Source organism: Sceloporus undulatus, chromosome 2 (genome assembly GCF_019175285.1).
Source record: "Sceloporus undulatus isolate JIND9_A2432 ecotype Alabama chromosome 2, SceUnd_v1.1, whole genome shotgun sequence".
Lineage (NCBI taxonomy): Eukaryota > Metazoa > Chordata > Lepidosauria > Squamata > Phrynosomatidae > Sceloporus > Sceloporus undulatus.
Window position 1 is genome coordinate 219,018,801 of NC_056523.1, and position 13,031 is coordinate 219,031,831.

A 13,031-nucleotide genomic window follows, 5' to 3' on the forward strand; every position below is an offset into this window, starting at 1 on the left:
TAATTTTTAAAAATTATATATAAAATATAATTTGCCTATATTTTCCTTCCCTAATCATAGGGCCTAAAAGCATCTCTTTTTTAAAAAGGATAGCTCAGAAATTACTCCACAAGCATGGACAGACTTTTTACAATACACAAAATTAGTGCTTCTAGCCTGTCTAATGGAGGGGGGAGCAATACCATACTTCTACCTGTTGGCTAGAAATGTTTCTAATTCTTTTAGATATTTACCATGGACCAGCATGGTCCACCACTTTGAGTAGCACTGAAATAAATCATGCATCACATTTCCCCCCTAGTTCTCTTTATATATATATTTTTAAAAACTCAAAACAAATTAAAACATTATTTCAATCAGGTTTAAAACAAGTTGAACCAGATTTAAAACTCTTAAAGTAGGTGGCCAAACTTGTTGATACTGACAGCCTTAGGGGTTATTCAGAAGGTGAAAATAATCCAGGAGGGTGTTCCCACTTGTCTATAAAGCAGATCATGAAGTGAATTATGAGGTGTTGTTCCCACTGATGCACAAATTAGTTCCTCAATGCCCCGGAATCGTTTCCACTGTGATTCAATTCAAAATCAAATTATATCGTATAATTCAAATTAGACGCCTATAAACTGGTTTAAAAAATAGTAGGTTATAGCGCGGGTTATTTTTGAAAGCGGGGTACGATTCGCTGTATCCGAATGGGAACAACAAGGGTGTCTGATGCAGGAACCTGGAGATGCATAGACTTTCCCTTGGTGGATTGCAACCTCCCCTCTGCTCCACATTCATAGACCGATGTGTGAGGAGAGCCATTGAACACCATTTTAAACTATTCTTTTTTCTTTTTTCACCTCTGTGTGAGCCCCTGAGCAGCAGATGGGCTTTGCAGGACATCCCTGCTTGATCGCCCCCCAAACAGCCCAGAGATCACTGGGGCAGACAAAGCGAATTTGGGGAATGGAGAGCCTGGACGCCCAGGAATCTCTGGGGGGGGGGGGGGAAATCGAGCCTTATCTTCTCTCTTCCCCAAAGATTCTCTCCCCAATAATGAAGCCCGCTGGCTTCTCCTCCTTGATCCGATTTGCCAAGCCTCCTTCTACTCTGGGGAGACACAACAGAAGAGCCTTGGATGCAGCCGATTTTCATTGGCTGCCCTAAAAATTAAAAAAACCCTAGACTTGTGACGTCTGAAGCCTATGCGCTTGATTGACAGCTTGTGGACACAAATGGGAAAGGGGAACAAGTTAATCCGCTTTCAAATACACTGGTACCCCGGGATACGAATTGATCGCGTTACGAAATTTCCGGGATACGAAAAAGTTAGATTGGAAAAAACTGTTCCGGGATACGATGTTTTTTTCGGGTTACAAAATTTTTTCGGCGCGAAATTCAAACGGAAAGCGCGGCTAGCGGCTTTCCAGCGCTAGCGGAAAGCCTTTTTCGGGTTGCGAAATGTATCGGGTTACGAACGGAGCGGCGGAACGAATTAATTTCGTAACCCAAGGTACCAGTGTAAAGCGATTTAAAATAAATGGGAACAAAAACAAGGTCTAAATTAATCGAGGTAATTTCCCCCTTTTCGTAATGGAAACGATGGAAAAAAATTGAATTATTCCCGGAACATAATCCAAATCAGAATCACACCAATATAATCTGTTTTATCTGCCAAGTGGGAACACCCCCCACGTAGAATCTGGGATCAATTTTTGTTGTTCACATGCCCTTCAAATGCATCTGATTAAGTTTTTTGAGGGGGCTGCCAACCCCCCCCCACTTAATCCAGGATAGTTGATATGGGGAGGGGTTGACTTTTTTTGAAAAGATTCGCATTCTTAGCTGTGTGAATAACCAGTAATAGACTCGGGATAAACCAGGATAAAACTGCATGCCTTGAACATGTTTCGAATACATTCACATCATCGACTCCATCTTTATTCAAGTGCTGACACGTTTGAGCAATTGAACTCACAGAGATGCACAGAGATGCGGTTCCATAGTGGAAACAACAAACCCAGAATATGTGAGTGAAATTATTCACATCATTGTGCTAAAAACATAGCGTGAATGAGCCCTTAGAGTAAATGTACAAAGGGACACAATGGGTATTTTCACTTCTTTTTAACAAATCCATTACTTTTGGTAAAGCACCCAAGGCACACACTTGCCCTATTCCATTGCTCCTCAAGACCACCACTGTGTAGGCCCTAGATTTTGGCTACTTCCACTAGAAGCAAAGATAGAAGTGGCTGCCTGCAGCCGCCTCCATCTTCGACAGATCGGGGCTGCAGCAACCGCACGCCGCAGCCCCGATTTGGCCTTTCCGCAACATAAAAAGGAGCTGCAAAAAGCAACAACAAATTACACTTAACCTTCAATATTACACAAAGGCAGATACAGAGGGTTTGGACATGTGCACATTGATTTGAAGTTATCAACCAATTGAAAATAAATGTTAAAAAATAAATTGAACGGTGGATGATCACTGAACCAGTGTGTCTCATTAGTTGGCTGCTCTAATTGAAATGATAAGATGCGAGATCTTAGGGCTGAGTCTTTCCAGATGCCCAGAGGCCACCCAGCATTTTGCCTGACTCATAATGGGGCATAATTCTTGCATTGTCACAATGCTGCCATGAGATCATAATAGGGCTCTTCATCAAGGCCAGGGCAGGGCAAATACAGTCATACCTGTCCACTGAAGACACAGGCCTCAATATGTGAAACAAGATAACAGGAAGAAGCCTTTTGGTAAGTAGCACCTGTCCACCTTACTGCAGATCTTGTTTCCCTGCTGAGTTGCCAATCCCTCCTCCTTTCCCAGCTAGTTGATTCTTCACTTCAACAGACATGATATCATTTTCTCTCACTTACCCTGGTTCCACTATCTTGTTTTCAAATAAAGAGAAGAACTGTGCCATCTTCTTCATTCCCCAACCTTGTGGCCATAACTTTCATCATAGTTTGTGTTTGTTCATAAGTAGTCAGATATTGAAACCCACTAACTGCCTCTACACAAACCAGCCTATTTTAAAAACTCGAGAAAAAATCCAGTATTATATGAGACACCATTTTTCTAGGCCATTGTATTTAATGGGACTTGAGAATCCACGGATTTTGGGTCATCATTTTACTATGCCATTTAAAATGGGACACCATGTTACTAGGCCACTGTATTTTAAAGGGAGTTGAACGTCTACAGATTTTTGGTATCCATGGAGAGATCCAGAGACCAAAGGTCAATGGATACCAAGGGTCCCTGTATGACTTATTGCATACTTTGGGCCTATATGGAAGAGGACATTGTTCATTGAGATATGTGGGCATGGTGGACTACCTGGTAGGTGATGTAGACCTGGGATGTTTTTCCTTTTTATCTGATTAGAGTCTACCTTATACCCTACTCATCAATTATGCTGCTGAATTTGAAGTTAGGTGGCTTTGCGCAAGTCTCTCTCAACCATTCTTCCCTGAGGCTGATGTACTCCATGCAGGGTCACTGTAAGGCAAAGGAGAGCCCATTGCAGGGAAAACTGGATATGATTGTAACTTTAAAACAAAATATCCCACCCGAAAACTACTTGCCTTCATTCAGCATAGCCATCCACAATGGAAGCTCTTTATCTCGGTACTGTTGAAGGAACACTTCAAGAAACTCTTACAGTGACATTTGATTTCCATTGCTGATCTTCTCATGAAGAGACCATAGGTAAGTTCCTACGGAATTTCACTGTTCTCTAGGACAAAGGCTGAAAACCATTGCTATAAAGCAGAACTTGGTGAAGTTATCTTTTTGGACTACAGCTCCCAGAATACCCAAGGTAGCATAGCCAATTATAGGAGCTAGAGTCCACTAAAGCTCTGATTTAAAGTGTGTAGGGGGGGGGGAGTCTGATAACTCCTGGGAAGATCATCTGCAAGGATTTATGATATCTAATTATTTACCACGAATAGGAAAAGGGTTTCCCCAGTTATCTGAATTAAGTTTGTGAAATAAAGAGATTTGTGTGACTCTGACATGGAAGCACAGTTTTGTGTGAAAAAAGGCAAGTTCAGTTCAGAGGTTGAAAAGTATCTTCTCCTTGACTTCTAGGTCAGTGGGGTGGTGAATTTCCTCCAGATTTTAGTCCAAACTTTAAAGGAATTATCCAAAGTGCTGAACCCTTTCCTTCCAAAACTAATTTAGCACCTTGGATAGCTACTTTATAGAGTTTGGATTAAAACCTGGAATGGATTCACCATCCCACTGGCATGGGGTGGCACTAGCCACTGCTACAATTTTCCTAGGTGTCATGCCCCCACCAGAACCATTGTTTTCTACTTCACTCTAGTTGGTGGAACAAGAGGTTCTAGTTTTCATGCCTGAATTTATACCTTCACTGCATAGGGTGCATCCACACTGTACAAATAATGCAGTTTGACACCACTTTTAACTACCATAGCTCCATCTTACAGAATCCTGGGTTTTGTAGTTCTATGAGGCACCTGCATGCTTTGGCTGAGAAGGCTAAAGACTGTGAAACTACAAATGCCAGGGTTCCATAGGATGGAGCTACAGCACTTAAAGTGTGCCAAACTGCATTATTTCAACAGTGTAGATGCATCCAGAGAGACAGATAAACTCAGGGATAGAGGTGTGGGTAGAAGGGATACAGGCCCAAAGGCGAATGTTGAGTTAATCAAGTAAGGTGGCTGAGGCAAAATGGAATAGGATGGTTTGGTGGAGCAGGCTGAGGCAGTTATTAGATGAGGTAGCAAAGGAGGAAAAGGAAGGCAAAATTATTATTTAAGCACAATTATCAGAGTAGGAGCAGTTACGGTGAGAGCCATCACAGTGATAAATAGTTTGAAGAAGTCAGTAAATACATCTCTTTTTTGCTTTCCAAATTTTTTCAAAACACGCTAACTCTAATTGAATAATTTAAATAAATTGTAATCAATTTATTCATTCTACCTCATTGGGCTTATGGTAAAATAGCCATTTTCTGGTCAGTGTCAACCTCATAACAAATGGCCCATATCTAAATATGATGAGAAGACTGGATAGCACTTTTGCCACTTCTTCTGCCTTTCAGATCCGAAAAGATAGGTACCTTCAAGCTGCCTGTCCTCCATGAATTTCACAGGGTTTTATTAAGCAATGGCTTTAAGGAAACGCTTAGGAAATGCTTGGGAGATATCTCTTGAGCATTTTGGATGGGGGAGGCTATCAATGATTAGAAGGTAATATATATGACCTAGATACCTGGAGGTACCTTTCTCTGGAAATCCAAAGTGAGATTCTTCTGGTCTCTACTTGTGCTGTATTGAAATATTTGTAAATTAATCAAAAATTACAAAAAAATCCATAAATCTTCAATGCTCTCTTCTCCAGATGAGCCAAGGCTAACATAGTGCTGTTGTTGCACCTGGAACCTCTCTGAATATGGTTAATTCAGAAGTGTCATACTTACTGAACATTTCAGGGATGAGGGCACTACATAAACACAAATTCATCGGCCACTGACTTTTATTGTTCACACAACAGCAGGTATCCTACATGCTAACAGTGTTTTCATGCTAAGCAGCAACAATTACTGTCTGCACTACAACTTTTAAATTAAAGCATGCCAGAGAACTCCTGTTCCAAATGGTCATTTTCCAGGGTCTTGGGGATTTCTGGTTCTTCGGTCCTTGGAAACTCTTCAAGTCCTGGAACAAAGGAGAAACAAAGAACTACTAAATACAAATGTTTCCACTGGGCTGATTTAAAGCAGAGGGAAAGAGGGAAAAAATTAGGGCGCATCCAAGGGAACCCACTCAAGCAGAAGACTTATCTAAATTCTATAAGGTGATGTTTAATTGTAAAAGGACTGGTGCATTTCACCCTAAAATATCCTGAGGTCTTTTCATGGGATTTAAAAATCAGGCTGCAGAAATTGCTGATAAAGCAGTGTCTGATGCAGCCAGTTTTAATCACCATTAAGTTGTACTGTAAGGCCCCATACAGACAGGCCAAAATAAAGCTGCTTTGGGTCACTTTGGAGGTATGCTGTTTAAATGACAAAGGAATCTTAAGAGTCTGGAAGCCACACCAAAGCCACGCTCCAGTCCTAAAGATTGAAGCATGGCTTTGACCCAGCTTCCGGACTCTTAGGACACATGCATCATTTAAACAGCATACCTCCAAAGTGACTCAAAGCAGCTTTATTTTGGCCTGTCTGTATGGAAAAGTTAGGAAAAGAATTAGTCCACACTAAAGGTAGATTGATTCAAAGAAGCCATGGCCCTGAGGCGCGTTACAGACGGGCCCATGAGGCGCCGTCATCGCGCCATCATTACGCACGAGGGGTGGCGCTTCCTGACACGCCTTGTCCCTCGGACATAATGACTATGTCAAAATGGCAGTGGCGCATACAGATGGGCGCTGCCATTTTGACGTAGCGGACGCTCTGTGTCCGCACATCGTGTGGTGGAAGTGACGCCACGAGTGCGCACTTTGGCACTTGCAGTGTCTCTTCCGGGCCGCAGGAAGGAGCACGAAAATCGCGCTCCTTCTTTACAGCGTCCGGGAACCACACCGTTTGGCTGCTGCGGTTCCCGGACACTGCAACCGCCGGCGGCGCGAGACTGCCCCTTCTGGGCCGTCTATAACGCGCCTGAATTCGTAAAATCTAAACAGGGCAGTTGATTGCTGGAGCTCATGAAGCGCATACGGTTGCTTGATGGCAAATAATTCCACAATATCAAGTTATATTGGAGACTAGGGTATCAGACATTTTTTGATTACTGCTTTTTTTAATGCAGTACATCCCTGGAGAGTAAGGTTCAAATCCCAGCTCAGCCATGAAAACCCACTGGGTGACCTTGGGCAAGCCACATGCTCTCAGCCTCAGGAGAAGGCAATGGCAAACCTCCTCTGAACAAATCTTACCAAGAAAACCCCATGATAGGTTCGCCTTAGGGTCAGCATAAGTCGGAAATAACTTGACAGCACACAACACATACACATTCCTGAAAGTCTCAGAACATTTATAAGCCAAATGTCAGGGGAAGGAAGATTTACAATTAAAAATTAAGTCAAAGCAGAGACAGACAACTTGTGGCTTTTCAGAAATACTGTACTTAAAACTTCCATCCCCATCTGTCCTAACCAGCATAGCCAGAGGTGAGGGATGATGAAAGCCACAAGTCTTACAAACTTCTGAAAGCCCACTAAGGTCCCAAACACACTGCAGAAATAATCCAGTTTGAGACCGTTTTAACTGTCCTAATTCAATGCTTGGGAGCTGGGAAGTGTCCTTTTGTGAGACATTGAGCCCTTTTTAGTCCTGAGAGTTTTAGTGCCACAATAAAACTACAATGCCTAGGATTCCTTAGCCCTGAGCCAGGACAGTGAAAGCAGTCTGAAACTGGATTATTTCTGCAGTGTGTTTGGGACCTCCATCATCTTCTCTGCTTTGAAGCATGCTGGTCTTGACACTAATCATAATTTCTGTCTATTATTTCTAGAGTACTTTCTCTAATGTTTAACTAGGCGCTGCAGAAAGAATAAAATGAACACCACTAAGCTTGCTTGACAATAGACGGAGGATAAAAAAAAGTATCTCTTCAATCAAGCAAACATTTCCCCCCATAAGTAATCTATCAAGGTTTTTAAATCATCCACATCAATAACAAGATTGTACCTAACATGAGAACAAAAACCAGTGTTTTGAAAACAGCTATATCTTTAGGCATGGTGCAAAATTCTTGGGTAGATTTTAGAGCTGGGTGGTTTGGTTGGTTTGAGAAGACTTAAGGTAGGCAGCTGTAGAAGGGGACAGGGCAGCAACCCTGTTGCTGTTGAAACCTATACAGTTTTACAGTCTTACAGGTATAGGAGTTCAGCCTCTTTTGCATCTGCCTACAATGCTTGAGAAAACTGCTAATTTTTTTTCCCTTGTCTTTGTCATGTTATTCTTGTTACCCATGCTGGTTTTATATAAATTTTGGTATAAATGATAACCCTTAATGACCCCTAGATGAACTCTAGCAGCCTGTCCTCCATTACTAGCAAGGTATGAGGACATGCACACACACCCTTGAGGGACACCCACATCATCATATCTAGAGAGTTGCATAAGAGGGATTATCATAGGACCAGGAAGAGCAAATATTTGCCTTGCCTGAGGCTCTTGCCCCCTCCCATGGTCTGTTGTCCGAGCAGCTTAAGACCACTAAGACAATCAGACAGGGACATCCAGGTGAAAAGCAAGTAATTAAACACCTTTGTTCTCACCATCAAGCACCTTTGCCAGAGGCAAGATTTTGCCTATAAATATCATCAGATTTGCCTGTTCATTGGGCCAGTCTGGATTTCAGGGGGAAGCTCTGTCCCCTTGAATCCTGACCTGGCTCCTGGCTCCTGGCTCCTGGCTCCTGATTCCTGGCCAGTCATTCCATGGCTGAGCCCCATGCCATCCTCATCATATTCCATTTGGATTCCTGGAGGGAGTCTACATTCTGGTACGTATCACCCCAGTGATGCCTAAAATCCTATTCCATGCTAACCTATGCTTTTCCTGAGCCTTGTATGTGTGTGTGTATGCTAGTGTATCGTATGTGTTTTTCCCCTTATAAATAAATTGGTTATTAATTCTAGAAGTCTGTCTCAGCTCTATTTATTGGGATCCCCTGGTCTACTCCGTATACACATCTGGAGGGCGATCTCGGTGGGCTCTTGTAGCCAGCCCCTCTTGCAATATTTGAGCTAACAATAATAATAAAATTCCCCTACGGACCCTTGGCTACATTCTGAAAACACAGCCTCCACTGGAGGCATCATCTGGAGATGCATAGGCTATATTTCAGAGGAATCATAGAATCATGGGCGGGGTACAGACCGCCAAAAAGAGGCACCTCCTTGGTGCTTCTCTTTGCTGCACAGGAGTGCCACAGCATACAAATTGTGCGGCGCTGCTGCGCAGCAAAAAAAATCTAAAAAAGCAGCTCTTTTTTGCAGCGCCACAAAGCGCCAGAGACAGTGCGGTTATGTCACAGCTGTGCAGCACTGTTGGGAGGTGGCACAGCTGCGACATAACCGTTATGCATAACGGCTGCGCATGCACGACATGCTAGGGTTGCGGGGCGTGTGCACGCGCTGCCCCGAGGCAACCCTAGCACGTCATGGATATGTTGCAAAGGGCCCATCTGTACAGAGCCATAGAATCATAGAGTTGGAAGAGACCGCAAGGGCCATCCAGTCCAACCCCCTGCCATGCAGGAAATCTGGCAAAACCACCTCTGAGTATTCTTTGCCTAAGAAAACTCTACGAAATTCATGGGGTCGCCTTAAGTCGACAGGTGAATTAAAGGCACATATAAACACACTGTAGTGAGAAAAAGCAAATAGATACTTTAAAGGGCTGAAGAGGCGGCACACGTTTCCAATTTCCTGAATGAACTGTCAGTTTCTCTACAAGAGAGGTTTGATTCTGGATACTCCTTACCCAGTGAGAAAAGAGTGTCTCTGGCTGGGGCTGCTTCCTCAGCTGCTTCTTGCTGTTGGGAGTACAGCTCTTCAGCTTCTACAGGTGGAATGGAAGTCTCTGCTGGGAAATCCAGAATAGCTTCAGCTTTCTCCTCCACCTGGATCACTTGTGTTTCTGGCTCTTTCTCCTCGGTTACCTCCAGCTGTATTTCTGGCTGCGGCTCTGGCTGCGGCTCTTGAACCTGGCGTCTCCCTCGGCCTCTCCCAGACCCTCTTCCCCTTCGTGGCTGTTTACTCTTTTTCTGATTCCTGTCAAAAAGTGCACAATGGTATTTTAGTGAGGAAAGAACTAACGGCTAAAAGATAGTTGCAAAGGACCCTAATCCTTGTTTGCAAATTTGTGGGAATTTGTGGCTGGCTCCTTGTCCGCACCTCAATACTTTGAAATTCTCCCACTCTTTTACAGAATAGCTCATCTTCTGAGATTATGATGATGATGATAATGATCTTATTTTTACAACTTTACTGCAATTATATTTACTATCATCACCATTATTACTGTTGTTTTGTTGTTGTTAACTGCCCTTGAGTCAATCCCAACTCATGGCGAACCTGTGGATGAAACATTTCCTGCTCTGCTTAGATCCTGTAGATTCATGTCTGCGGCCTCCCTGATTGAATCCATCCATCTGGTGTGTGGTCTTCCTCTCTTTCTACTTCCCTCCACCTTTCCTTGCATTATTGTCTTTTCTAATGAGTTGTGCCTTCTCATTATGTGGCTAAAGTACGACAGCCTCAGTTCGATCATCTTGGTTTCTCGGGGAGATTTCAGGCTTGAGTTGTTCTAGGACCCATTTGTTTGTCTTCTTGGCTATATCCTCCAGCACCACATCTCAAATGAATGGATTTTCTTTCTATCTGCTTTCTTCTCTGTCCAGCTCTCACACCCATACATAATGATGGGAAAATATAATGGCTTGGACACCTCTAACTTTAGTGCTCAGTTGTATGCCTTTGCATTTTTGGATCTTGTCTAGTTCTTTCATGGCTGCCTTTCCCATTCTATGTTTTCTTCGTATTTCTTGACTGCAGTCAGTGGCATTCCCATCACTGGTGTCACCTGGAGAAGGGGAGATGCCAGGCGGGATGCTGCAGTCAGTGGCATTCCCATCACTGGTGTCACCTGGAGAAGGGGGGATGCCAGGCGGGATGCTGCAGGAGTGATGGTCAAAAGGGCACGCTCACCCATCTCCTTTCTCAGAGGCAGCCTTCTCTTCAAGAGGCAACTGCACCACGGCAAAGCTGGGAAGGGCATGCTTTCCTCTTCTCCCCTCGCAGTGGGAGGAAGGTCGGACCAGGTATCAGCCTCTTTGGGGTGTCATCCAGTGCAGGCCACACTACCTGCACCCCCCTAGTAATGCTACTCACTGCAGTCTCAATGATGTTTGATCATTGTTTGATCCAAGGTATGGAAAACCTTTAACTAGTTTGAATTTCCTCATTATCTAGGTTGAATTTATGTAGATCCTCCATGGTCATTACTGTATTTCTGTTTTCTTTATGTTCAGCTGTAAACCTGCCTTTGTGCTTTTTTCTTTAACTTTCCTTAGTAATTGTTCCAAGTCTATGATGTTTTCCATTAATACTGTGGTGTCATCCACATATCTTAGACTGTTGATGTTCCTTCCTCTTCCTCCTTATTATTACAACTGGGACAGGTGGCTTACAAAGCAAAGTGATTAGAATATAGGTAAAAACATACAAAAGGTCAACATTAAAAGAGGAATAAATTATTAACAACATTAAAGCTTTTTTAATATAAAAATACTCTTTAAAAAGTTGAAAAGCAGTTTAAAACCAGGACAGTTTAAAAGAATGTGTCATCCTATTTCCATACAAACCTTCAGTTCTAAAACCACATTGGAATTAAAATGTTTTAGGACCTTATCACACAGGGGAAATTGAGCAAAATCAGGGGTTTAAATAGTGATTATCCCATGCAATCACAATATCACAATTAAGATTTTCACACGACATCGCTATTAAAAAGGCAATAAACAGCAATACTAAGAAAGAAATTATTCACCGGGAAATACTGAAATTGATTTGTTGTTGTTTATTGCCTGTTTAATAGTGATATGTGTAAAAATCTTAATTGCGTCCCTGCACTAGGAATGCGTCTACGCTACAGAATTAGAGCCATTTGATACCACTTTAACTGTCATGGCTCCTTCCTTTGGAATCCTGGGATTTGTAGGTTGGTCTGCTAGAGAGCTTTAATGCATTTCCCCTAATTAAAGCACTAGAAATCACTGGCAGAGAATTCTCCTCACCAAACTACAAATCCAATGACTCCCCGGGACTCTGATGACAATTAAAAAGGCATCACATTTTGGTAACTGTGTAGTGTTGTGATAGGGTTTAGCATTGAAAAGCATGCTAAAAGCAGAAAAAGGTAAGGAGACAAACTCCACATGCTCTGGGAAGGTCAACCTTTTATTTGTTTTTAAAAAACCAACACATTTCAGCCTCAGTGAGAAAAGGCCTGCTTCGGGGGCTAGGAACAAACACAAATACAGTGGACCCTTGTTATACGCTGGGGTTTGGTTCCAAGATCCCCTGTGGATAACAAAATCCGTGTATACTCAAGTCCCATTAAATATAATGACATAGCAAAATGGTGTCCCTTATAAAAAATTGAAAATCAAGGTTTGATATTTGGAATTTATACTTTTTTGGAACATTTTCAAACCGTGTATGCTTGAATCTGTGTATAAAAAATCCATGTATAAGAAGGGCCGATTGTATATTATAAGTATTAAAAGAAGACAGGACAATCTTTTAATCATACCGTATTTTACTGCTGTAATCCACTTGGATTCCCTGAGATTAAGTGGAATATAAATAAATATTATTATTAGTAGTAGTAAATTAAGTATATCTCATAAAATCACATGTGTTCATATTGTGTACCTTCAAATCATTTCCGACTTATGGTGACCCTAAGATGACCCTGTCATGGGGTTTTCTTGGCAAGATTTGTTCAGAGGAGGTTGGCCATTGCCTTCCCCTGAGGCTGAGAGAGTGTGACTGCCCAAGGTCACCCAGTGGGTTTAATGCCACAGCTGAGAATCAAGTCCTGGCATCCACCATGGTAATCCAACACTCAAATCACTGTGCCATTCTGCATTATAAACATATCCTTCAGCAGAATTCTCTAGAGTTGGGAACAGTCTCCAAAACACAGGACCACTGAGAATAAAAAAACATATTTCTACTGTTTTTGTTATATATACATACACATACACACAGAGAGAGAGAGTGAATTCTGCTGAAAGGTATTTTATAATATAATGGATGTGAGAGCTGGTCAGTCAAGAAAGAAGATAAGAGGAAAATCAACTCATTTGAGATATGGTGCTGGAGAAGAGTGCTGAGGATAGGGTTGCCATATCCTGCCTGTGGGCGGGACTTTCCCGGTTTTGGGCAGGTCCACACGGTCCCGCCCCAGGTTGCCCCCACCCCCAGGATTTTCCCCGCCACCGGGCTTTGTTGCAAAGTCTGCAACAGCGGGGGCAGGGGAAAGAGA

General features: G+C 42.6%; 1 protein-coding gene across 2 annotated transcripts in view; it reads right to left on the bottom strand.

The window, feature by feature from the left end:
• Positions 1 to 5,482: 5,482 nt before the first annotated feature.
• The window catches only part of LOC121924044 (protein phosphatase 1E-like), a 14,420-nt gene continuing 6,871 nt past the window's right edge, over positions 5,483 to 13,031 (bottom strand). Inside the window, exons 1-3 of one of the 2 annotated variants that reach the window (XR_006102514.1) lie at positions 12,294 to 12,311; positions 9,462 to 9,751; positions 5,483 to 5,682 (exon numbers count right to left, since the gene is read on the bottom strand). Coding sequence is in view for 1 of the 2 variants with exons in the window: in XM_042455096.1 (XP_042311030.1) it covers positions 5,591 to 5,682; positions 9,462 to 9,751 (382 nt within the window). In the remaining variant the exon portion in view is untranslated. Of the gene's footprint in view, positions 5,683 to 9,461; positions 9,752 to 12,293; positions 12,312 to 13,031 lie in introns of those variants that run through there. The other variant, XM_042455096.1, reaches the window with a different exon arrangement.